Source organism: Moschus berezovskii, chromosome 24 (genome assembly GCF_049115385.1).
Source record: "Moschus berezovskii isolate FMDL1 chromosome 24, NW_MosBer_1.0, whole genome shotgun sequence".
Lineage (NCBI taxonomy): Eukaryota > Metazoa > Chordata > Mammalia > Artiodactyla > Moschidae > Moschus > Moschus berezovskii.
In genome coordinates, this window is record NC_142483.1 from 7951996 (window position 1) to 7977213 (window position 25218).

Consider the following 25218-nt stretch of genomic DNA (forward strand, 5'->3'; position numbering starts at 1 on the left):
TCAGCCACTCCTTCTCAGCAGGCAGAGCACAACCCAGGTGTAGGTGTAGATGCGGTAGGTTCCTGGAGCAGCAGGCGGGGAAACTTTCAAGGTTTCTTGCTTCCATTTGTCAGTCACGTGGACCTCCACATGGTCAGTGGATTCCAAATGAAACTGAGGATAGGGCATTGAGTAGGAGTCAGAGGTCAGAGGCAGTGCTAGTCCAAGAGTCAGAAACTGGAAGAAACGTGACGAGGGTGATCATGGGGTCAGCAGGATGCGCCAGGGCAGCACCAGACACAGAGTCAGGCTGAAGTAGCCCATTGAATCTGTATGAGAGGCCTGACTCACTCTAGCAATGAGCCAATCCTTGTAGAAACTCACTTCTGTATAAACTCCTGGATACCCGCTGCGACCACAGCCAACGCCCCAGCTCACAATCCCCACTTGGACCCATGAATTATTAAATTCACAGACCAGGGGGCCCCCAGAATCTCCCTAGATAAAGAGAAAGAAACACAGTGATAGAAGAGGGACAGTGTCATCACAGCCGTGTAGCACTGCGAGGCACTGGGAAGGTGGACGTGTGTGGGGCTCCCCAGGCACCACGAGGGCTCCACCAGCCCTAGGTTTCCATGTGTATGAGATCTGAGAATTGGTAATATTTACCAAAGTTGTGTGTGTCATCAATAAAGTCTATACCAAAAACTGAGTATTGTCGAAGAAAATGTATGTACTCTGAGATATTAATAATGAATAAAATCCTTACCTGTTACATTGCCTGTCACTTAGAAGAGGTTATAACACATGACTTGTATTATTGGTATTTCATGCCTGAATCTCCCCTCCTCCCCTGTCTCCCTCTAGGCAGCATCAAGTCCTCTCTACTGAAGCATCAGGTCAGCCCAGCCCAGCAGAGCCTTGGTGGCTTGTCACCTTAAACCCTCAACTTGAAGACAGGTGACAGAGGCACTGCCAGATCATGTAGGTCCTACTGCCTGTGGATGAGGGACATCTGGGAGGACAACCAAAATGCAAAGGTAGCAAAGGGCCCATTAACTCACCTGGCAGGCATCCTTTCCTCTGGAGCTGGTAGCACAGACAGCCCCCTCCTTGACCATATTAAAGTAACTTTCCAACTTTTCTCTGAGCATCTCATTACAAGTCTCATAGCGAAGAATATTTAGCTCAGCCTCCTGAAGCTGTTGTGTAGCAACTTGTGATACGGCTGTAGAGAGAATTTAGGAGTAGTTTAGATCTGCCTAGTGGGACAAGACAGGTGCCCCCGGTACCCACTCTGGGTTCTCAATACAATGTGTTCACATAAAGACACCCTCTTGGGGCAGTGGATATTGTTCCCCTTTGACACTACAGGACATGAGGCCCAGAGCTGACATGGTGAGAGGAGTGGTAAGAATCAAAACCAAGACAGGTAGAGAAGAACTGATAGAGGCAACCTGAGAAATCAAAACTACATATCTGTCACTCTGAGCATCATTAGTAATAGCAACAGGTGTCCTGTCCATCAGTAAAGCATTTTTAGAGGATCAGACTCTCAAGACACATAGTGCCCCAAGAGTACCAAATCCACCCTCTCCCCAGGGATAGAAGTCTCTACAGTTTCTTCCAGAGGCATTCAATGGCCTCTTCTCAGTCACAGGAAGCTCCCTGTCCACCAAGACCAGTACCTCGAGTTGGGACAGCTCAGATTAGCAGACAGATCAACATCCCCTGAGTTTAAAAATCCACCCTGGAGAGAACCCACTTTGCTTGTCGCTCAAGCCCCCAGGTCCTGATGTACTAACAAAAATTTGTAACACCGTCAAATCACTCCCACCAGCATCTTCTCCACCCTCCTCCCTTACCTACTTGCTAGAAAATTGCCTCCCTGTCTCTCCCTTTAGCTTGGAGGCCCACACCTGGGCACCAGGCAGCCCCTTCCCTAGCCCAAGTTTGCTGCCACCTTGCTTCACAGTCTCACCTTCTTCCTTTACTTTTCCCCATCCAGTCACCCAGCACTCTGTACCAGTTTGGACCATGAAAGCCTTTTCAGGGAGGCACACGGGTTGGATGCTCGCGGAGAAATTCACAGGGAAGGCGAGCAGAGCAAGGGCAATGTCATTTTCGATTATTCCGACAGGATTAAAATGTTTGTGGATAACGATGTCTTGGACTGGGACCGTGACTGCCATCGCGGAGGTATGCTGCAACAGTGTGTCTCCCATCTTCACTGTGTACTCCACATGACTGCAGAGAGATCCTGGAAGCTCTACACTCCCCTTCCTCATCTTCTAGGCTCCCAGCCTCGTCCTATCTCCAAAGCCGCTCATCAGTCACCTCCCTCCCTCCAGACCACATCCCTTCCCAGACCCCTGATCCAGTGGTTCTCAAAGTCTGGTCCCCAGATGAGAAGCATTGACATCACAATGCTGGGGATTGGCAGAAACACAAATTCTCAGGTCCCACTCCTGACCTACTGAATCAGAAACTCTGGGGTTGGAGACACACAGTTATTGTTTTAACAAGTTCTGTGGGTGTACCCATGCTCATTAAAGTTTGAAACCACTGAAAGTAAAGCCAAATTGATCAGCTACAGTCCATTCCCCTTAAATATTTCCTCTTGCAAGTCTTTGCACATATATTGTTTCCCAGCTGGCCTCTCTCCCCACTTCTTGCCACTTGACTAGAAGGTTAATCAGCACAGGCTATAAAAAAAAAAAAAGGTAGCTTTGAACCTGATTTGGGGTTTTGACTTTCCAGCCTATCAAGGGCCCTAACATTACCTACCTCTGACTATAGCCTGAAGAGCTATAGTCAGGGACTGTGATCCTTGGTTTCAGATGAGGAAGAGGAAGCTCAGGAAGGGGTTAGGACTGGCTCCAGGTCACACAGCCTGACATGAAGCCAAAAGCCCAGAGCCCCCAAAACTCACCCAAATATGCAATGGGCCGCAGTCAAAACCCACCGACTGGCAATGAGGGAGCCTCCGCATATGTGTTTTTGATTGGCCTGCAGGCTGACCTGCCACGGCCACTTCTTGTCTGCGGCCGGTCTTCCACCAACTATCCTCGAAGTCCGTCGGCCACACGCTAGAGCAGGCCAATGAAGGGAGAGGACTGAAGGTAAAGCCACTGACACCACTACCACTAGCGCCTGATGAGCCTCATGTCTCAGAACCCTCAAAACAGTGCCATGTCCCCTCCGAGCCCCAGGTCAGGTCTGTATTCCCCTAAGACTCCTCAGAGAGTGGCCATGTCCTCTCAGATCTCAGGGGCAGAGTTGGGTCCGCTCAGATGGCCCAGGGAAAACTTGTGCCCCCTGAGAGTCCCCTCCCCCAGGGCAGGGGCACCTGCCCCTCACACCAAACTAGTTCTCTGCCACAGGGCTTGGCCAGGAAACACCACCTGAAGGAAAGAGGGGTTTGGGGGTCGCTCCTGGCGCCTCTGAGGGTGTCACAGCCTTGTATGAATCAGAGTCACTTAAGGTAAATGCCAACAAATTGGGGGCTACTGAAGTCATACGGGATTCAGGGGCCCCGGAAGTTCCCGGGGCTCCTGGAGGAGGCAGCTTCCAACGGCGTGCTCCAGGGTCCTCGCGGCCACCCCCCAAGGTAGGTGGAGAGGGTGAGGGCGGAGCTGACCTGCCCTGCGCCCCCTCCCCTCCCACCAGGGCCTCACTGAGCCAAGGTTGAAGGGCCAGGAGCCAGACCAGGAGGCCCAGGGAGCCGCTGCCGCTCTGGAGGACGCCCAGAGACGCCATGGCACCTCTGGTAGTTGCCTCCGGGCTCTGCGGCGCCCCCTCGCGGCGGCTGCACGCCTGCCCCCCTGATGGTGGGGAAACAGGGCTCCGTGGGGGGAAACCCGTCCCGCCCCGCCCCCACCTGTGGGGTCATCAGCGGGGCGGGGCCTGGGCCAGGCAGGGCCGCGGAGCTGTGACTCAGGCGAGGCCTTTCTCTTCCCCGGCTCTGAGCGGACTCGTTAATGAGTGACTCCCAGATGCCGGACATCCCCGGCCAAGGTCCCTGGCCACAGAGAGTGGCAGCCGTGCCACTGCCACACAGAGACGTGTCCATCACTCCCTGCAGGGCTGGATTAGGCCTTTCCTGGCAGTTCCCTCCCCTTCTTGTTGGCAGTAAAAATTTAAATTCCTCAATATAAACGCTGCACTGAATGTTAGCAACACTGAGTTAGGCATGATACTGGTATCTCTTTAAAAATCGACATCCACATGAAAAGAACCATTGGTACAATGCAAATTAAAATCACAGTGAGATATCACTACACCTCTAATAGACTGGCTAAACTTTGAAAATTGTGACAACACCAAATACTGACACGGATGCAGGTACGCTGAACCACTCATACACCGTGGTAGGAATGTAAAATAGTATAGCCACTTTGGGAAACAGATCGGCAGTTTCTTATAAAACAGAATGTGCAATTACCATATGACTCAGTAATTGCACTCCTGGGCATTTATCCCAGTGAAATAAAGATTTACGTACACACTCATACAGGCACAAACACACAAATACTTTTACAAATGTTTATAGTGGCTAAATTCATGGTAGCCAACATCTGGAAACAACCTTGTAGTAGACAGAATAATGGCTTCCCAAAGAAATTCCCATTCTAATCACTGGAACTTATGACTATATTACCTTACATGGCAAAAAGAATGTGATAAAATTTAAAACTCTTGAGAAAAGAAGATTAACCTAGATTGCATACATAAAAGTGGCCACAATGCTTTGCCATTCCTCCTGTCAAGAGACAAAATCAGGGGCTCCCTTAGTGACTCAGTGGTAAAGAGTCTGCCTGCCAGTGCAGAAGACATGGGATTGATCCCTGATCTGGGAAGATCTCGCATGACGTGAGTAACCAAGGTGTGTGTCTCAACTACTGAGTCTGTGCTCTGGAGCCTGGAAGCTGCAACTACTGAACCCACATGCCACAACTACTAAAGTCTGCGAGTCCTAGAGCCCATGCTCTGTGACCAGAAAAGCCACTGCAATGAAAAACCTATGCACTGTGACCAGAGAGTAGCTCCTGCTTGCCACAACTAGAGAAAAGCCCACACAGCAACAGAGACTGTGCACAGACAGCCAAAAATAAAGAAATAATTTTTTTAAATGACTAGGAAGAAAACTCAATAGCTTTTTTTAAAAAGAGAGAGGCAAAGTCAGACTGTGACGAAGCAGCCACGTCACTTGGTCTACGTGCTGTGCTATGCTCAGCCACTTCAGTCGTGTCCGACTCTTTGCGACCCCGTGGACGCAAGGCTGCCCTGTCCATCACCAACTCCCGGAGTTTGCTCAAACTCATGTCCATTGAGTTGGTGATGCCATCCAACCATCTCATCCTCTGTCGTCCCCTTCTCCTCCTGTCTTCAATCTTGCCCAGCATCAGGATCTTTTCCAGTGAGTCAGTTCTTTACATCAAGTGGCCAAAGTATTGGTCTATATGACCTGGCAAATCCTATGGTGCTAGAGTTTGCTGTGGTGAATTAAAATGCTTGTAAGAAGTCTTTGCTATGTCCTAATTAGAGAGTCACAGTATAGATCCCTACAGTTCTGAAGCAAGACCACATTCTCTGCTGCAAAGAAACTATATTCTTTGAAAAGCAACTTCTGGCACACTACTGAATCCTAAAAAGAAACTAAATGCCAGACCACAGGACATTATATGACTAAGAGACCAGTGCCTCCTGTCATAAGGTGAATATTTAGCCAAACTAAGTCATACACTCAGTTGGAAAAAGCAATTCATCACTCGTTGGAAGCCATATATTTGGGATTAGATCATGGCAGGTCTTGAAGACACAAGTAAGCTGTGCAAAGAAAAGGCATAGGTAGACACCACCATTCCCCATCATGGCACTTCTCTGTATTGAACTGAAGCTTCTCCGTCAGTTCACACCCATAGCCTGATAGGCAGTATCCCATGACCAATTGATGAAAGAAGAAAAAATCTGGGCCTGGTTCACAGATGGGCTCAAAATCTTAGTGTCAGCTGAAAAGAGACAGCTGTGGCACTAGAACCTCACTGAGTAGTTACGCATACACATGTATATTCTTTATATAGCTAGCATTGCCTGCTGATGAGGCCTTTGTGACACCACTATCAGTGGACTCATGAAACGTGTAACTTAACATCAGGGAATCCTGAGTAACATCACCTGACATATAGGGGCCTGCTTTTTGATCAGGAAGGTGCCAAGTAGGTACATGATTAAAGGATCACTGAAACAATCATAAACTTCATTATATAGAAGTTAGAGGATTGATCAAATATTGGAAGGGCCTCTGTATTAGTTTTCTCTGTTCTGTAACAAATACAAATTCAGTGGCTTAAAACATTTCAGTTCAGTTCAGTCGCTCAGTAGTGTCCGACTCTTTGCAACCCCATGAACCACAGCACGCCAGGCCTCCCTGTCCATCACCAACTCCCGGGGTTTACTCAAACTCATGTCCGTCGAATCGGTGATGCCATCCAGCCATCTCATTCTCTGTTGTCCCCATCTCCTCCCACCCCCAATCCCTCCCAGCATCAGAGTCTTTTCCAGTGAGTCAACTCTTCGCATGAGGTGGCCAAAGTATTGCAGTTTCAGCTTTAGCATCAGTCCTTCCAATGAACACCCAGGATTGATCTCCTTTAGAATGGACTGGTTGGATCTCCTTGCAGTCCAAGGGACTCTCAAGAGTCTTCTCCAGCACCACAGTTCAAAAGCATCAATTCTTCGGCGATCAGCTTGCTTCACAGTCCAACTCTCACATCCATACATGACCACAGGAAAAACCACACACATTTACCATCTTACAGTTCCTGTGGGCCAGGAGTCCAGGCACAGTTTACCTGGGTCTTCTGTAAGGCAGCAATCAAGGTGTCAGCCAGGGCCAGGTTCTCATCCACCGGGAGACTCAACTAGAGAAGTTTCCTTCCAAGCTCAATCAGTTGTTGCCTGAATTTGTTTTCTGTTGCTGTGGGACTCATAGCAGCTTGCTTTCTCAAAGCTAGCCATGGAGAGAAAGACACACAGCATGAGTCCTCAGCAAGATAAGAGTATTACATATTGTAACATAATGTTAAAGGGTGACATCCCACTCCTGAAATCAATCAATATAGATTCACTTTTCAAATGTCCTTGATGGGGAAGTAAAAATGGTTACTTTTGTTAAGTAGTGACCTTTCGGTCCACATTTATTTAAGATTTTGGGTAATGAAATGACAATTATGAACAAAGCACTTCTGCTGTATAAAAAAGTAGGATGTTCACTCAAGCAAACTGTACATCTATTAAGCCGAATTATCAGCTTTTATCATGGGAGATCAGTTTTACTTAAAATAGTGACTAATAAATTGTGGTGATTTAGATGCTAGGAGGGATTGGGGGTGGGAGGAGATGGGGACGACAGAGAATGAGATGGCTGAATGGCATCACCGACTCGATGGACATGAGTTTGAGTGAACTCTGAGAGTTGGTGATGGACAGGGAGGCTTGGCATGCTGTGATTCATGGGGTTGCAAAGAGTCGGACACGACTGAGCGACTGAACTGAACTGAACTGAGACTTGCCTATTTGGCAGACATATGCTCAAGAATAAAGTTTTTTTAAAGAGTCTGCAACTTTTAAGAAAATAATTGACAGTATTTGTTGCCAATGAACAGATTTGAGCTTAGAGGTGAAAAGTTTCGGAAAATTTATATTTGCTATCATGAGTTCAACAACTTTCCAATAATTAAATACTTTTCTGACAACAGTAGTGGTAACATGAGTGAGTGTGATTTTTTGATATTATGTAATGAAATGTGTCAACATTTGGGAATTCTATATAACAAAGTGAACCAATATTTTTCAATGATTTACAAAATTATGCATATTTTGAAAAGATCCATTAGAAGTGAAAGATAGACTTCTGAAGTTCAGTGTGTTTTCATATCCTGCCTTGTCATCTGTGCCTTCTTTCTAGAAAATGCTTGCTCATAACATCTACTCAGTTTTATATCTGAGCTGATTTTAAAGTACTTTCTGTTTAGTTTTTTATATGCATCCTAATCCTTTGTTGGAGTGTTGGTGTTGGAAAAGACTCTTGAGCGTCCCTTGCACTGCAAGGAGATCCAACCAGTCCATCCCAAAGGAAATTAGTCCTGAATATTCATTGGAAGGACTGATGCTGAAGCCGAAGCTCCAATACTTCAGCCACCTGATGCAAAGAACTGACTCACTGGAAAAGACCCTGATGCTGGTAAAGATTGAAGGCAGAAGGAGAAAAGGACAATAGAGGATGAGATGGTTGGATGGCATCACCAACTCGTTGGACATGAGTTTGAGCAAGCTCCCAGGAGACGGTGATGGACAGGGAAGTCTGGCCTGCTGCAATCCGTGGGGTCTCAAAGAGTCAGACACAACGGAGCTACTGAACTGAATCATTTGTTAGTAATGTGTATTTCAACTATCATTCGTAATCATGATTTGTCTTTTCACTTGATTACACGTTTTGATCAACAAAAGTTATTTAGCTATAATGCAGTCAGAAGTAGCCATCTTTTTCTTTATCATTTATGCTTTTGGGATCTTATTTTTAAAAGCCTTCCACACCCTGGGGTTTTAAAGGTACTGTCCTATATTTTCTTCTAAAAGTTTTAAACTTTTGTTTCTCATGTTTAGTCTTTTATCCACGTAGTTATTAAATACATAGTATGAGACAGGAATTCAGCTTCATTTTTTTCTACTTAACTATGTATTGAATGGCCTACTACGCCCCCATTCATCAACAATGTCACCTCTTATATATATATATGTGTGTCCATAGATACTGAGTCTGTTTCTGGCCTCTTTAGTCTTTCCATCATTCAATTTACCTATCTCTGTGCCAGTACTATGGTTTCTTGACCACCAGAGCTTTTGTGCATCAACATATGAGAGAATGTGTTCTCCTACCTCAACATTGCGGTTTTGTCTACTCTTGGTACTGCACACACATTTTAAAATAAGTTTGACAATTACTTAAACTGTTGAACATTCTATTTGAACTGCATTAAATCTAAAGACCATTTTGGGGAGAACTGCCATATTCACGGTATTACCCTTTCCTATTCATGAACTCGGGGTATCTCTCCTATTTAGCTCTTCTTTCACATCTTTCAATAAAATTTCATAAATGTTCCCATAAAGTCACGCACATCTTTCAGAAATACAATTTTACGTTATTCTTTTATTTAATAATGCTATCAAATTACTTTATCAGTTTGGACAGTTTGTAGATTTCGGTGGGTTTCTATATTGACAACCAGGTCATGTACAAATAATTATATTATTTCTGAAATGAACATATTCTCTTTGCTCTCCGTGGACATTCATTCTCTCATTCTGTTTTGCTTAAAAAAAAAAACCTAAAAATTATAAATTGTTTACACAGTCATGATTTTAGATATCTGTTATTTCTTCTTTGCTCACTTTATTTGTTAAGGTACAGGCTAAAATGTGGTAACAGAGATATCTGAAGATACAGTGGCTTAAAAAACAAAGTCTACTTCTCTCATACCAGTTCAACTGTAGGCAACCCAGGTCAGTTTCTGCCACCCTTAAAATGGGCATACACCTCTGCATCCAAGATGGCACCTCCATCTTTCTCATCTTCTACTTTGGGAAGGGGGAAGAGCCAAGAAATTCTGCCCATGTCCCTTTGAAAGGCACATCCCCCCAACAGCACATATTACTTCTATTTACATCTAATGAAACATAGATTCATGGTCCCCCTAAGCTTCAAGGGAAGCTGACAAAGGCATTGGGTGGGTGGCCACCCAGATCACTCAGGATCCATTTTACCTGTTTGGTGTGCCCATCCCCAAACCTCTCTGGTTGCAGCTACTAAGAACTCACAGCTGCATCACTCTCAGGAGGTTTACCTTTGGGAACATGGAGTCTTATTACAGGAGGCGACAAGGAGCTGCATTCCTACTTCCGATCCTTCCAGTCATCCTGGCTTCCAGTGTGCCCAGTGATTTAGTGGTACTGGGGCACAAAAGCCCAGCTCCTGTGCCTTAACACTGGAAGAATTCTCTAGTATACCACAGATCCCAGAATTATGCTGAGCATAGACTTCACCTATCATCACTTTCTTACTAAACTTCTTCCCCTTTCCTATCCTGCTTTCTTCACACTCACACAGGTTTCCCCTGAAAATAACCCTCTTAAGTGTTTGAACATAAATCCCTGTCTCAGAATTTGCTTTTAGAGAAATGATCCAGTGGGTGCTGGAGCTGGCTTGTACCAGTTCAAGAGAGCCAGTTGTTAATTTGCAGCAATTTTGTGAGCTAGTTGTTTAAAATTACTATTATGAAAGTATAAAGCCTACAGTTAAAGAAATTGCATTAAACACAAAGATAATAAATAATCAAATCCACCACTTTTTCATTATTTTACTGTATTTACCTATACTCTTGAGGTTATGTCTACTGTAGCTGTATGGTAGGAATTCTGTATAGTGGTGCACACCTCTTCCCAACTCCAGACTCAATAATGTCATGTTAATAGCTTGAAATCAGCCTGGATGGAAGTATTTCTATCACAGAAATGTTCAAGCAAATGTTACAGATCAGGACTTTTTTTCCCTACAGAGCAACTTGTTGAAAATTTTCAGGCACCTTATGAGAATTACCTAAGGCATCAGGTCATTGCATAAGACATTTACTGTTACGAAAGGAGAAGAGAATGGATATTGGGGCAGTTAGAATGCCACATTAGCCTATTTTTGTTAAAAGCTGAGGCAAAAGTTTCATTCAGTGAAATACACAGATCTTAAATGCATGATTTAATGTTTTAATGAATATATGGGACCCTGTAACCACCATCTCAATCAAGACATAGAAAATTTTGGAGTTCCCTGATGGTCCAGTGGTTAAGAATCTACCTGCCAATGGGGACACGGGTTTGATCGCTGGTCTGGGAAGATTCCACGTACCACAGGGCAACTAAGCCCATGCACCACAACTACTAAGCCTTGATCTAGAGCCCTTGAGCCGCAACTAATGAAGCCAGCACGCCTAGGGCCCAAGCTCTACAAGAGAAGCCACCACAATAAGCCCGTACACCACAGCTGGAGAGTACCCCACACACACTCACCGCAACTAAAGAAAGCATGCTCGCAGCAATGAAGACCCAGTGCAGCCAAAAAAAATTAAATAAATAATCTTAAAAAGAGATACAGAACACGTCAAAACCCCAGAGAGTGTCTCTGTGCCCTCTTCAAATCCATTACAGGCAACTGCTGGTCACCTGTTTTGCTCGTTTGGTCTTCATGTAGTGGAATCAGAATACTGCACTCTTTCAGGTCTGACTTCTTGCACTCAACATAATGTTTTTGAATTTCATTCATGTTCCTGTATATAACGGCCCTTTATTCTCTTTTATTGCCAAGTAGTACTTTAGTGACTATCATTTACCTGTTGATAGACGTTTGAGTTGTTTCCGGATTTGCGCTGTCATGAATCAAGATGCCATGAACATTCGCAAGTCTTTGACTACTCATTGTTGCTTTTTCTCCTAGTCTGTGGCTTTTATTTTCATTTTCTTAACAGTATCTTTGAAAGAATAGAAGATTTTCATTTTGATGAAATCCAATCTCTTTTTTTCCTAAATTGTTCATGCTTTTCCTGTCCTATATAAAGAATCTTTGCCTATTCAAAGGTCACAAAGATTCTTATTCCAAGTTTCTTATATTTAGTTCTATAATCCATTTTGAGTTAATTTTTCTATATAACGCAAGGTAAGGATTGAGGTGCTTTATTTTTTATTTATTTTGTATAGGAATGTCCCATTGTTCCAGCGTCATTTGTAAAAATAAAACTATCCTATCACCAGGTGAGTTATCCTCGTACCTTTGTTAAAATCAACTGGCCATATAAATGTGGATCTGTTTCTTAACTCTCTATTATATTCCCTTGATCTGCATGTCTGCCTTATGCCAATACCACACTGTCTTCATTACTAGACCTATATATTAAATCTTGACATCCTGTAGTCCTCTATTTTGGTTATTCTAGGCTCTTTGCTTTTCCACATATATTTTAGAATCAACTTTTCAATTTCTACAACAAAAGCTCAGGCTTGAAAAACATGAAATTTTTTCAAATTTGGAAGTGTCCGACTACCAAATTTCAGGACTAACTACAAAGCTATGGTAACTAGTACACTGTGAATTTAGCGTAAGAATATACAAATAGATAAGGAATTGAACAGAGCTCAAAAATAGATGTACATATACACGGTCAATTAATTTTTGATAAAGCACCAATGCAAATCAATGTGAAAATAAATGTATTTTCAACAAATGGTACTGGTATTGGATAAACATTAGAGAAAATAAAACCTTGTTCCTTATCTCACACTCCATCCCAAAATCTGATAAACCTCAGACTTAAATGTAAAAGCTAAAATTATAAAGCTTAGGGAGAAAAAATAGAAGAAAAATCTTTGCAATTACAAGTTAAAAAGTGAAAAAAAGCAAGCCACAGATTTAGGAACCAACAATAAAAAGATAAGCATCTTAATTTAAAATGGGCAAAAGAATTAGAAAGATGATTCACAAAAGATATATATATGAGCAATAGTACAGGAAAATGTGCTCAGTATCATTAGTTACAGGGAAATGCAAATTAAAACCTCAGTGAGAGACCACTTCATACCTGTTAGAACTGGCAGTCTTCACCAAGTACTGATGAGGGAGGATATGGACCAAGCGGAACCACCATTTATTGCTAGCAGGAGTATCAGTTCAGTTCAGTCGCTCAGTCATGTCTGACTCTTTATGACTCCATGGACTGCAGCACGCCAGGCCTCCCTGTCCATCACCAACTCACAGAGTTTACTCAAACTCATGTCTGTTGAGTCGGTAATGCCATCCAACAATCTCATCCTCTGTTGTCCTCTTCTCCTCCTGCCTTCAGGATCTTTCCCAGCATCAGGATCTTTTCAAGTGAGGCAGTTCTTTGTATCAGGTGGCCAAATTACTGGAGTTTCAGCTTTAGCATCAGTCCTTCCAATGAATATTCAGGACTGATTTCCTTTAGGGTTGATTGCTTTAATCTGCTTGCAATCCAAGGGACTCTCAAGAGTCTTCTCCACCACCATAGTTCAACAGCATCAACTTTTTGGTGCTCAGCTTTCTTTATGAGCCAATTCTCACACTGGAGAAACCATAGTTTTGACTAGATGGACCTTTGTCAGTAAAGAAATGTCTCAGCTTTTTTAATATGCTGTCCAAGTTGGCCATAGCTTTTCTTCCAAGGAGCAAGCGTCTTTTAATTTCATGGCCACAGTCACCATCTGCAGTGATTTTGGAGCCCAGAAAAATAAAGTCAGCCACTGTTTCCACTGATTTCCCATCTATTTGCCATGAAGTGATGGGACCGAATTCCATAATCTTGGTTTTTTGAATGTTGCGTTTTAAGCCAGCTTTTTCACTCTCCTCTTTCACTTTCATCAAAAGGCTCTTTAGTTCTTCCGCACTTTCTGCCATAAGGGTGGTATCATCTGAGTATCTGAGGTTATTGATATTTCTCCCAGCAATCTTGATTCCAGCTTGTGCTTCATCCAACCTGGCATTTCGCATGATGTACTCTGCATACAAGTTAAGTAAGCAAAGTGACAATATATAGCCTTGACATACTCTTTTCCCAATCTGGAACCAGTCCATCATTCTATGTTCAGTTCTGTTACTTCTTGACCTGCATATAGATTTCTCAGGAGACATGTAAGGTGGTCTGGTATTCCCATCTCTTTAAGAATTTTCCACAATTTATTGTGATCCACACAGTAAAAGACTTTGGCGTAGTCCATGAAGCAGAAATAGATGTTTTTCTGGAATTCTCTTGCTTTCTATGTTCCAATGGATGTTGGCAATGTGATCTTTGGTTCCTCTGCCTTTTCTAAATCCAGCTGGAACATCTGGAAGTTCTTAGTTCATGTACTGTTGAAGCCTAGCTTGGAGAATTTTCAGCATTACTTTGCTAGCATGGGAAATGAATACAGTTTTGTGGTAGTTTGAACATTCTTTGGCATTTCCTTTCTTTGGGATTGGAATGAACTAAACTTTTCCAGTCCTGTGGCCACTGCTGAGTTTTCCAAATTTGCTGGCATATTGAGTGCAGCACTTTTACAGCATCATCTTTTAGGATTTGAAATAGCTCAACTGGATTCCATCACCTCCAGTAGCTTTGTTCGTAGTTATGCTTCCTAAGGCCCACTTGACTTCACATTCCAGGATGTCTGCCTCTAGGTGAGTGATCACACCAACGTGATTATCTGGGTCGTGAAGATCTTTTTTGTACAGTTCTTCTGGGTATTCTTGCCACCTCTTCTTAATATCTTCTGCTTCTGTTAGGTCCCTACCGTTTCTGTCCTTTATAGAGCCTATCTTTGCATGAAATGTTCCCTTGGTATCTCTAGTTTTCCTGAAGAGATCTCTAGTCTTTCCCATTCTATTGTTTTCCTCTATTTCTTTGCACTGATCACTGAGGAAGGCTTTCTTATCTCTCCTTGCTGTTCTTTGGAACTCTGCATTTAAATGGGAATATCTTTCCTTTTCTCCTTTGCCTTTCATTACTCTTCTTTTCTCAACTATTTGTAAGCCCTCCTCAGACAACCACTTTGCCTTTTTGCATTTCTTTTTCTTGCAGATGGTCTTGATCACAGTCTCTTGTACAATGTTAACGAATCTCCATCCATAGGTCTTCAGGCACTCTGTCTATCAGATCTAATCCCTTGAATCTATTTGTCACTTTCACTGTACAATCGTAAAGGATTTGATTTAGGCCATACCTGAATGGTCTAGTGGTTTTCCCTACTTTCTTCAATTTGAGTCTGAATTTGGAAATAAGGAGTTCATGACCTGAGCCACAGTCAGCTCCTGGTCTTGTTTTTGCTGACTGTATAGAGCTCCTCCATCTTTGGCTGCAAAGAATGTAATCAGTCTGATTTCGGTGTTGACCATCTGGTGATGTCCATGTGTAGATGGAAGAGGGTGTTTGCTATGACCAGTGCATTCTCTTTGCAAAACTCTGTTAGCTTTTGCCCTGCTTCATTTTGTACTCCAAAGCCAAAGTTGCCTATTACTCCAGGTATCTCTTAACTTCCTACTTTGGCATTCTAGTCCCCTATGATGAAAAGGACATCTTTTTTTGAAGTTAGTTCTAGAAGGTCTTGTAGGTCTTCACAGAACTCTTCAACTTCAGCCTCTTTACAAATAATTTGGAAAACTCTGGAATTTTCTAATAAAGTTAACCATACATCTATTCTATGAACGAACAATTCCACTCCTGTTTATTCCCAAAAGAAGCAAAAGCACATAGGCACAAAAAGTCTTGTACCTGAGTGTTTATCAGCACCTTTATTCATAATAGCCCCTAACTAGAAACATCCCAAATGTCCATCAACAAGAGAATTAATGAACTGTGAAAACTCATGTAATGGACAACTATTTAGCAATAAAAAAGGAATCAACTGATGATATACATGACAACATGAATTAATCTCAAAAACTGTGTGTGGAATTCAATGAAGGCAGTCAAAAGGTACAACTTCCAGTTATAAGATAAATACATTCTAGGGATGAAATGTACAACATGATTAGTATAATTAACAATATTGTATGTTACATATGAAAGCTGCAAAGAGAACAAATCACAAGAGTTCTCACAAGGAAAAGTGTATTTCTCTTTCTTTAGTTTTGTGTTTATGAGATGATGGCTGCTCGTCAAACTTAATATGGTAGTCATTTCATGATATATGTAAGTCAAATCATTATGCTGTACGCCTCAAACTTATACAGTGCTATATGTCAATTATATGTCAATAAAACTGGAAGAAAAAAAGACAAAAACTGTATGTGGAAGGCAGACCCAAAAGAACACTGACTGCATGATTCCATTAATGTAAGATACAATAATCCGAAAATCTAATGTGACAGTAAACAGAACAAAGATTATCTCTGGGAGGGGATGATAGAAAGGAATATAAAGCAATATCCTGGATTAATGGAAATGTTCTCCATCATGATTTTGGTGATGTTAACATGGGTATATATTTGTTAAAACTCATAAACGAGTACACTGAAATATGTGCATTTTACTATATATAAATTATACTTCAATAAAGAAAATAATAATAGAGAAATGCATTGAGATAATAGTCATTCATCAACATAAACTTCTAACCTTATCAATTTTTAAATATGACTAGAGAAGGAGTGCAGGAAAATTGATGCTTTTGAACTGCGGTGTTGGAGAAGACTCTTGAGAGTCCCTTGGACTGCAAGGAGATCCAACCAGTCCATCCTAAAGGAGATCAGTCCTGGGTATTCATTGGAAGGACTGATGTTGAAGCTGAAACTCCAATACTTTGGCCACCTGATGCGAAGAGCTGACTCATTGGAAAAGACCCTGATGCTGGGAAAGATTGAGGGCAGGAGGAGAAGGGGACGACAGGGGATGAGATGGTTGGATGGCATCACCGACTCAACGGACATGGGTCTGGGTGGACTCCGGGATTGGTGATGGACAGGGAGGCCTGGCGTACTGTGGTTCATGGGGTTGCAGAGTCGGACACAACTGAGCAACTGAACTGAACTGAGAGAAGGAAGCAATGGCACATAGCAAAGTAAGAATAAAAATAATTTAGTCTAAATAAGAAATGATTTTAAAAGCTTATATTCGTAACAATCCAGAAATAAAGCTATAATACCAACTGAATTAGTTAAAGTGAGATTTTTCTATGAGTGACTGAAACTGAAGATGATGGTGGCTCAATTAAAAGAGTTTATTTCTCTCTTGCATAAAGAGATGTGATCGCAACTCTATAAATTACAGAGTCAAGTTCCTTCTGAATTTATGTTCTATACCCTTAACAGGTTCCTCATGTTCGAAGACTGCTGCTCAAGCTCGTCACCATGAATGTACTCTAGCCAGCAAAGAAAGTAACAAAGGGCTTGTTATCCTTTCTTTAAAAGGTATCTTTAATACCTTCCAAAATTCATACTCAACATCACTACTTACATTTTATTGACCAGAACTTATTGCCAAACTTAAGACAGGCGGGAAATGTATTCTTTATCTTGATACCCTATATGCCCAGAAGGAAGGGTCTGAAAGAATCGCCAGTCCAAGTTCAATTCATGATACAGGATGCTCGGGGCTGGTGCACTGGGATGAACCAGAGGAATGGGATGAGGAGGGAGGTGGGAGGGGGGTTCAAGATGAGGAACATATGTACACCCGTGGCAGATCCAGGTCAGTGTATGGCAAAATCAATACAATATTGTAAAGTAATTAGCCTCCAATTAAAATAAATAAATTAAAAATTTTAAAAAAAAGAAGCCATAGGAGAAGACCATCAAGTTGACTTTTTATTCACCTAACTATTCAGATGCATCTTCTCCCCATATGCAAAGTGCACAATCCCCTCCTAAAAGAAGGCAACCTCAAACTTTCGTGAAAGAAATCAAGCAACAGTGACGTGCTCTGCACAATGACGGACAGGTAATCTGGGGCCACGCGGCAGTGAGGGAGACAAGCCAGTGCAGACACACTGTGCGTGCATGTTAGTCACTTAGTCATACTCAACTCTTTGCGACCATGGACTGTAGCCCACCAGGCTCCACTGCCCAAGGAATTCTCCAGGCAAGAATATTGCAGTGGGTTGCCATTTCCTTCTCCAGGGAATCTTCCCGAACCAGGGATCAAACCCAGGTCTCCTGCATTGCAGCCAGATTCTCTACCATCTGAACCACCAGTAAGCACCCCAGACTGTCCCCTCCCTGAGTCTCAGTGCTGTTCTCCATAGCCTGGCCAAGGCAGTCTGGTGCTCCAGGCTCCATACACCTAGAAGGGGACCGACAGAAACACACAGAGAAGTGGGGTGATGTTTGGGCACAAGGCCCTGACCCCTCTCCGGCTTCCGGTCCTCTCTCTCACTTCCTCCTTGCCAATGCAGTGGCTAGCAAACTCACCTGCAAAGTTCCCTGCAGAGATGCTAATGGCTGTGAGGAACACAGCAGCAGGACCCAACTGCTAAAGCCATCTGTCCACTCACATCACATCACTCCAGGGTTTCAAAAGACCATGAATACTTTCCTAAGCTAAATGTGAGATAAGTTCTCTTCAGTGACCCCAGACCAGTAGAGATGCAGAACACACACACGACTCTCCGAACATTTATTGGGTTGACATCAGAAGTCTCCACACTCTGTAATACTTCAATACAACTTGGGGTGAGCCTGGATGTGGCCACTAGAGCCCTGGGAAGGGAGTTCCAAGACTGAGTTGCCCCCGGAGGGCTTGGTGGCAGAGGCAGATACTCACAGGTGGATCCACTGGGGAGCAGGGGACCTTTTCCGAACCCAGATGACTGAGTCAGATGTGGACATGGCCAGGCCTCCTCGTTCTCTCCCAAGAACCACCACAGAGACTGGTTTCATGAAGGGTCAGACCTAACACTGCTTCACTGGTGATGATGGCTCTTCTTTGCCAGATTTCCCCGTGATGTGGATGAAGCATCCTGTCCACCTGGTGGGTCGCTGTCCATCCAGCTGAGATGGTTTCACCCACTCCTTCCTGGCAAGCAGAGCATGGCCAAGGTGTAGACATGGATGAGGCATGTTCCTGAAGCACCAGGCTGGGAAACTTCCAGGGCTTCTTGATGCCAGCTCTCCGTCATGTGAAACTCCACAACATCAGTGGATCCCAAATGGGAATTCAGGAATTGGCACTAAAGTAGGAGTGGGAGGTCAGAGGCAGGGCTAGGTGTTAGACTCAGAAACAGAGGGGAGTGTGGACCAGGGTGATCACAGGGTCACCAAGAGGCCCAGGGACAACACCACACACAGCAATAGGGAGAGGAGCGCCACTGGATACAAAGAGGTCGCCTCGTTCACCACGGCAACGAGCCACTTAGCGTAGAGGGCAGTTTCTGTATAAACTCCAGGCGTATTGTTACGACCGCAGCCAACGCCCCAGCTCACGATCCCTACCTGGACCCACGTGGTATTGTATTGACAGACCAGAGGGCCCCCAGAATCCCCCTGAAAAAGAGAAAGAAATCAAACTTCAGGAATGGATGAGCACCCACATCAGGGCAGGCTGACTGCACAGCAAGACACTGAGAGACGGGCATCTGTAAGCCTTCCCCAGACATCTCCCAGGCCCAGATTTCTGTGATTATAAGAACTGAGAACTGAAGAGTCAACTGGAAAATTTTAGTATCCTCTGAAGACATTAGGATGGGTCATTTCCTATACTACCTGCATGTGTGCTAACTCGCTTTAGTCAGGTCCAACTCTTTGAGCCTGCCAGGCTCCTCTGTCCATGAGACTCTCCAGGCAAGAATACTGGAGTGGGTTGCCATGCTCTCCTCCAAGGGATCTTCCCAACCCAGGGATTGAACCCAGGTCTCCCACGGCTGCTGCACTGCACACAGATTCTCTACCACTGAGCCACCAGGGAAGGCCTCCTATACTACAGTGGTTGTTAAACACTTCAAATACCACCTCTGCACCGAGCCCCTTAATCCGTACACCTAGCCTAAGTTTCTCTAGAGCTCCTGACCATATAGCCAGCTGACTCCATATGTTAAGCTACACTCTCAAGACATCCCACATACTCATCCCAGCTCATGCAAACACTGCACATCCTTTCCAAAACTGCTCTGGTCCCCCCCACCAACCAGCTCAGTCAGAAACTCAGAATCCTCATCAAGCTCTCTCTCACTCCCATCCTTACGTGCAACTGGTTACCAAGAACTGATGACAATGTGTTTGAGATCCCCTCCACCCCTCCGTGAGCCCAGGTCCTGCCTGGGGCTCAGCACCATTGCCCACATTGAGAAAACAAACTCCTGGCCTACAGGCCTGCCTGGACAGGACCAAGAAACGCAGCACAGCACTGCAGGCCACACATTCTGACTCCAGCCCCCGACTCTGGCCATACTGGCCTCCTCATTGCTCCAGACCTGAAACCCATTCCCTAAACATGACCAGTGCTTCAGACCTTGAGCCTCGGACTCACTGCTCCCTCTCCCACTGGTGATATTCTCCTCTTGCCAGAATCTAAACACTCATCTTCCGAGACCTGTCCCCTGTCCCCTGCTCAGGAAGGCTGCTTGGGGCAGAGGGGAGGCTGTGGGCCCAGGGCTCCTACAGGCACTCCCAGGGGGACCTGGAACTTATGTCTCTGGAGGGACCACATCTGTATAATAATATGTATAATGTCTAGGTGGCAGGGTTGTGAGCTGGGACACAGAGCTAACGTGGGTGAATGCTCACACTGGGACAGAAGTGCCCATAGAAAGAAATCAATTAGAGGAACTACATGATTATCATCATCACCCCCAACTTCACTGCATCCTGGCAGCACCCCCAGGATGGCAGGGCTGCTCCCTATTGGAGGAACAGGCAAGGACAGCTCACAGGTGTCTTGAGGTGTTCTCCCCTGAATCTCCTTACGTAAAGGCTGAAAGATAAGGTGAGAAATAACCCAGGCCCTGTCACTGGGGAAGAAGGATACTTTGAGGGACAACCTCAATACAAAGGTGGCAAGGGACCTGTGAACTTACCTGACAAGAATCCTTTCCTATACTATTATAGCCGCAGATCACTCCTTCTTGTACTAGATCCTTATTTGTTCGTAGGGCCATCTGGAGCAGCCCATTACATTCTTCATAGTACATGATATATTGGTCGATCTCCTGGAGAACTTCTGACACAAGTGGGCCTTCTGCACACAAAGAAGAAACTCGGCAGTGGGTAGATCTGCACAGGTGAATGATAAGCCCCCAAACACCTTGAACCCCCCTTGAAGAAGGCATTACAGAGGTTATTGTCCCCATCTGAAAATGGAAGAGACTGAAGCCCCAAGCTGACAAGGGGAGAAGAGAAGGCAGGAACCAAGTCCAAGGCAAAATAAGGAAGAACAGATCAGGACAGGAAGAGGCAAGCCTGACCATTGTGAGAAATGATAACCAAGCATCTGTCACTCTGCGCATCAATAGTAATCATGAAAGGCATCCCGTACATCAGCAAAGCGTCTTTACTTTAAAGTAGAATCACAGATGCTCAGACAAGGAGCACCCAAAAGCAACAATCCAGGCTCTTTCCGGAGATAAGAGGCCCTGTAGCCTCACCAACAGGGGTCTTCTGGCTCTGCCAAGACCCCCAAGGACAGGAAGTTCCCTACGCACCAAGACAAGTACTTCCAGCAACAGACAGCTCCGACTGGCAGATAATTCATCACGCCCTGAGCAGAAGTTAACCCTGGAGAGAACTCCAGAGCATCCGGTTCTGTCCCCAAGGAACCTAAAAATACCCCCAAACCAGTCAGGCACACTTCCCCACAAATCGGCAGAAGGAGACTTTGCCCATGTATTTCTTCTGCAGAGAACAGCTCTGGTTCCCAGGACTGGTGCCTTTCATAAATGGCTGGCATCAAATATTTGTGTTGCAACAAAAGATCTCAATCAATTTCTGGGCTCCAGCCATCTGGGAACCATTAACCTGGCTGCCCTCTCACCCACCTGCCAGGTGGTCAGCCTCCTCCCGCCCCACCACTTTAGCGTTGTTGCTTACTCCAGGGATAAGGCTGCCCCCCTCTACCCAAGGTTACTACCTTCCTCACAGTCTCACCAAATTCTTGCTTCCTTCCCCATCCGGTCACCCAGCACCTGGTCCCAGCTTGCACGTGGAAAGTCTTCTCAGGGATGCATATAGGCTGGATAAGGCCAGTGTAATTTACAGGGTAGCCGAGCCGGAGAAGAGCAAGGTCATTTTTAATGGTTCCACTTGTTGAGAACTGAGGGTGAATGACGACGCGGCTGACAGGGACCAGCAACCCTGATAATATACCCTGGAGATTCCGATCTCCCATCATGACACTGTACTGGTAACGGCTGTGGGAAGAGGACATGTCCCTCATAGAGACGCTGGGAAGCATCCTTTGTGCCTTTCCACACACATCAGCTGTCCCCCAATCTGGCCCCAACCTCCCTCACCACTCCCTCCATGCCCCTATCCCCCAAAACCCCTCCTAATAACTCTCAAAATTGATTTGCTGCAACTGGTTTTGATCCTCAAATTAGCATTCCCGGTAACAAGACTACCAGAATGCAGAATCCCTCCCATTTTGATCGTGCGGGCTTCGGTTTGGTTTGGGTTCTCTGTCAACTTGCAGGGCAACAGGAACGAAAGGGCGTCTGAGGAGGGCGGGACTCTCGCGCCCCCACTGTCATTGCTCACCTTAAAATACAGTGGGCCGCAGTCAGCACCCACCTCTCCGTGACGAGGGAAGCTCCGCACACATGTCTGCCACGGACCCTCAGGCTCACCTGCCAGGGCCACTTCCCTTCCTCGCTATCCTGTCCTCCCAAGATTTTCAGGAACTCTTGGCCGCACGCTGGGGTGAGGACAGGGTGGCAAGGAGAACCTCTGAGAAACAGGCCCTGACTCCCGGGGGCCTCCGAGGCAGCCAAGAAGGCCAATCCTCCAAGGCTCCAGGGCAGCGCTTCCAAAGCCGCAGGCCCTGGATCCCCCCTCGGGTTCCACAGCAGGGCTGCGCCGATTCAGACCCCAGTCCTCCCAAGCTCCTGGGGAGCAGCAGCTCCCACCCTGGGCCCGCCCCTCCGGACGCCCAACGCAGAGTCACCTAAGCTAAACTCCACCAACTTGGGGACTTCCGAAGCGCCTCCGGGGGCTGGCTGGACCGCCGTGCGGTTCCTCGTGCCGCCTCCCGAGGGAGCTGGCGGGGGCAAGGGCGTCGCCGACCCATCCTCCGAGGCCTCCGTGAGCCAGGGTTGAAGGAGCAGAAGCCAGACCAGGAGGCTGTGGGGGCCGCCCAGGGACGCCATGGGCTCCGCGACAGCCTCAGCGCTCTGCGGCGCCCCCTCGCGGCCAGCAGATGAGTAGCGGCATGGGGACCACGGCGCGTCCCGGCGCTGCAAGCTGGCCTGAGAGAGCGCAGTCGTGTCTCGCCCTCAGATCCTCATCCGAGACAGTCTCCACCCAGAAATCAGCCCAAGACCGAAGGGTTAGAGTCCATCTGAGGAGACTGTCCTTGCTGCCAATTTAATGTTTTTGAATTGTGGTGCTGGAGAAGACTCTTGAGAGTCCCTTGGACAACAAGGAGATCAAACCGGAGGGAAATCAACACAATATTCATTGGTAGGGCTGCTGCTGAAGCTGACGCTCCAATACTTAGGCCACCAGATGCAAACAACTGACTCACTGGAAAAGACCCTGATGCTGGGAAAGATTGAAGACAAAAGGAGAGGAGGGCAACAGAGGATGGATGGTTGGATGGCATCACCGATTCAAGGGACATGAACTTGGGCGAACTCTGGGAGATAGTGAGGGAGGGAGGCCTGGCATGCTGTAGCCCATGGGGTCGCAAAGAGCTGGACATCACTTAGCGAGTGAACAACAGCTTAAAGGCGGGTGCTTCCTGACACCCCTGCCCTTCTTGGTGTGGTACCTGGCCTGGAGTTGGTGAGGATGGGCAGTCTAGGAATTTGCTGAGGGGCCTTAATTCTTAATTCACCAGACCTAGACTTGGAGGTAGGGGGTTGGACAAAGGACCTGGCTGCCATGCTCTTTCCGTCATGGGGATACCTTTTAAAATGAGCCTCCAACAAAGATACCTGTGGGTCAGTCCATTCTTATCGGCTCTGTGTCCCTGATGTCTATTTGTCTTTGTTGCTTAAGTGCTTCTACCAGGCCTCCGCCTCTCTGGGTTTCATTATTCCTGTCGAAGTCAGGGGGAGAAACAACAATACTAATGTTTGAGTTTCAGTATTTCCCACTTTTCCCCAGCCTAAAAAGGATTGCCAGTTACAATGTTTTTGAGGATGTGAGTGTTCCTCTCACAATTTATTTTCAATGTCTTCTTGAGGGGGTTATTATCTAAATCCCTCTCTCTCTGCATTTCTCTCTCAACATTAAGCCAGGAAATTTCTGGAATATCAACTTCTTTTTGTACAGTCCACTACTGCATTCAGGTTTAAGACAACCCAGTAAACAGGTATCCATAGAATCATTCCTACTTGCCTGATCCACCAAACTGAATTCCAAATTTCTAGCAAGCGTACTCTTCATAAATTCTGTCCCAACCCTACCCAGTCAAGAATCCCTCAACTCCAGTCATATACATATACCCCTTGTTTGTGCCAATGTCCGTCTAGTCAAGGCAATGGTTTTTCCTGTGGTCATGTATGGATGTGAGAGTTGGACTGTGAAGAAGGCTGATCGCCGAAGAATCAATGCTTTTGAACTGTGGTGCTGGAGAAGACTCTTGAGAGTCCCTTATACTGCAAGGAGATCCAACCAGTCCATTCTAGAGGAGATCAATCCTGGATGTTCATTGGAGGGACTGATGCTAAAGCTGAAACTGCAATACTTTGGCCACCTCATGCGACGAGTTGACTCACTGGAAAAGACTCTGATGCTGGGAAAGGTTGGGGGCGGGAGGAGAAGGGGACGACAGAGAATGAGATGGCTGGATGGCATCACCGACTCTGTGGACATGAGTTTGAGTGTACTCCGGGAGTTGGTGATGGATAGGGAAGCCTGGCGTGCTGTGGTTCATGGGGTCGCAGAGAGTCGGACACGACTGAGCGACTGAACTGAACTGAACTGTGCCAATGTAGATCAGCAAAATCTTGCAGTTCTTTTTGTAGGGAAGCCTTCTACCCTGGTTTATCCTTTGCCCCTGTGCTAGAACATGCTGGGATCTTACACTAGTTATTAGGTCTAGAAGCAGTGCAGACTGGGGTGGTACAGGCAGAGAATTGGTGTGCCCTTATTATGTAACTTACTCACATGAAGTCATTACAGTGTCTCTAAGGCAGAGAGAACAGCCTTATCAAATGGGAGGCGGCACTGTTTCTGTTAGCGAGAGAGGCTCAATGTGGCTGGGGGTCAGGGTGTCCTAAATCTATCCGAATGTATATCCCCTTGTAAATTTTCAGGGCCTCACTCCCAAATCTATGGCCTAACCTTTTCATAAGAGTGCTGATGAATCTCTTACTTCAGTTTATGTTGAAATTCAGCAAACCCAAAAATCATGAGCCCTAAACCCCATGCTCCACAACGAGAAGCCACTGCACTGAGAAGCCCACTCGACACAACTGGAGAAAGCCCATGTGCAGCAATGAAGACGCAGTGCAACCAAAACTAATTAATTTTAAGACAGAAAATCCAATCAC

The 25218-nt window shown here is 45.5% G+C and overlaps 2 protein-coding genes across 3 annotated transcripts; both read right to left on the minus strand.

Annotated features, from left to right (window-relative positions):
• Positions 1-3738, minus strand: LOC129547526 (serine protease 44-like). Of its 2 annotated transcripts, none has more exons than XM_088831729.1 (6): positions 3384-3738; positions 2912-3068; positions 1961-2226; positions 1044-1207; positions 364-477; positions 1-216 (listed from the first exon to the last, which is right to left on the minus strand). In XM_088831729.1, the coding sequence occupies exons 1-6, from the start codon at positions 3736-3738 to the stop codon at positions 1-3; spliced, it is 1272 nt and encodes a 423-aa protein (XP_088687855.1). The 2 variants fall into 2 exon arrangements, with proteins under 2 accessions (XP_088687855.1, XP_088687856.1); XM_088831730.1 differs by lacking the exon at positions 1-216 and adding an exon at positions 1817-1825 and having other exon boundaries at positions 241-477; positions 1044-1181; positions 1953-2226.
• Positions 3739-18184: 14446 nt separating this feature from the next.
• Positions 18185-24470, minus strand: LOC129547770 (putative serine protease 42). The gene is made up of 5 exons (XM_055413660.2): positions 22665-24470; positions 22259-22415; positions 21650-21912; positions 20584-20744; positions 18185-19054 (listed from the first exon to the last, which is right to left on the minus strand). The coding sequence occupies exons 1-5, from the start codon at positions 22864-22866 to the stop codon at positions 18818-18820; spliced, it is 1020 nt and encodes a 339-aa protein (XP_055269635.1). The 5' UTR covers positions 22867-24470; the 3' UTR covers positions 18185-18817.
• Positions 24471-25218: the final 748 nt, after the last annotated feature.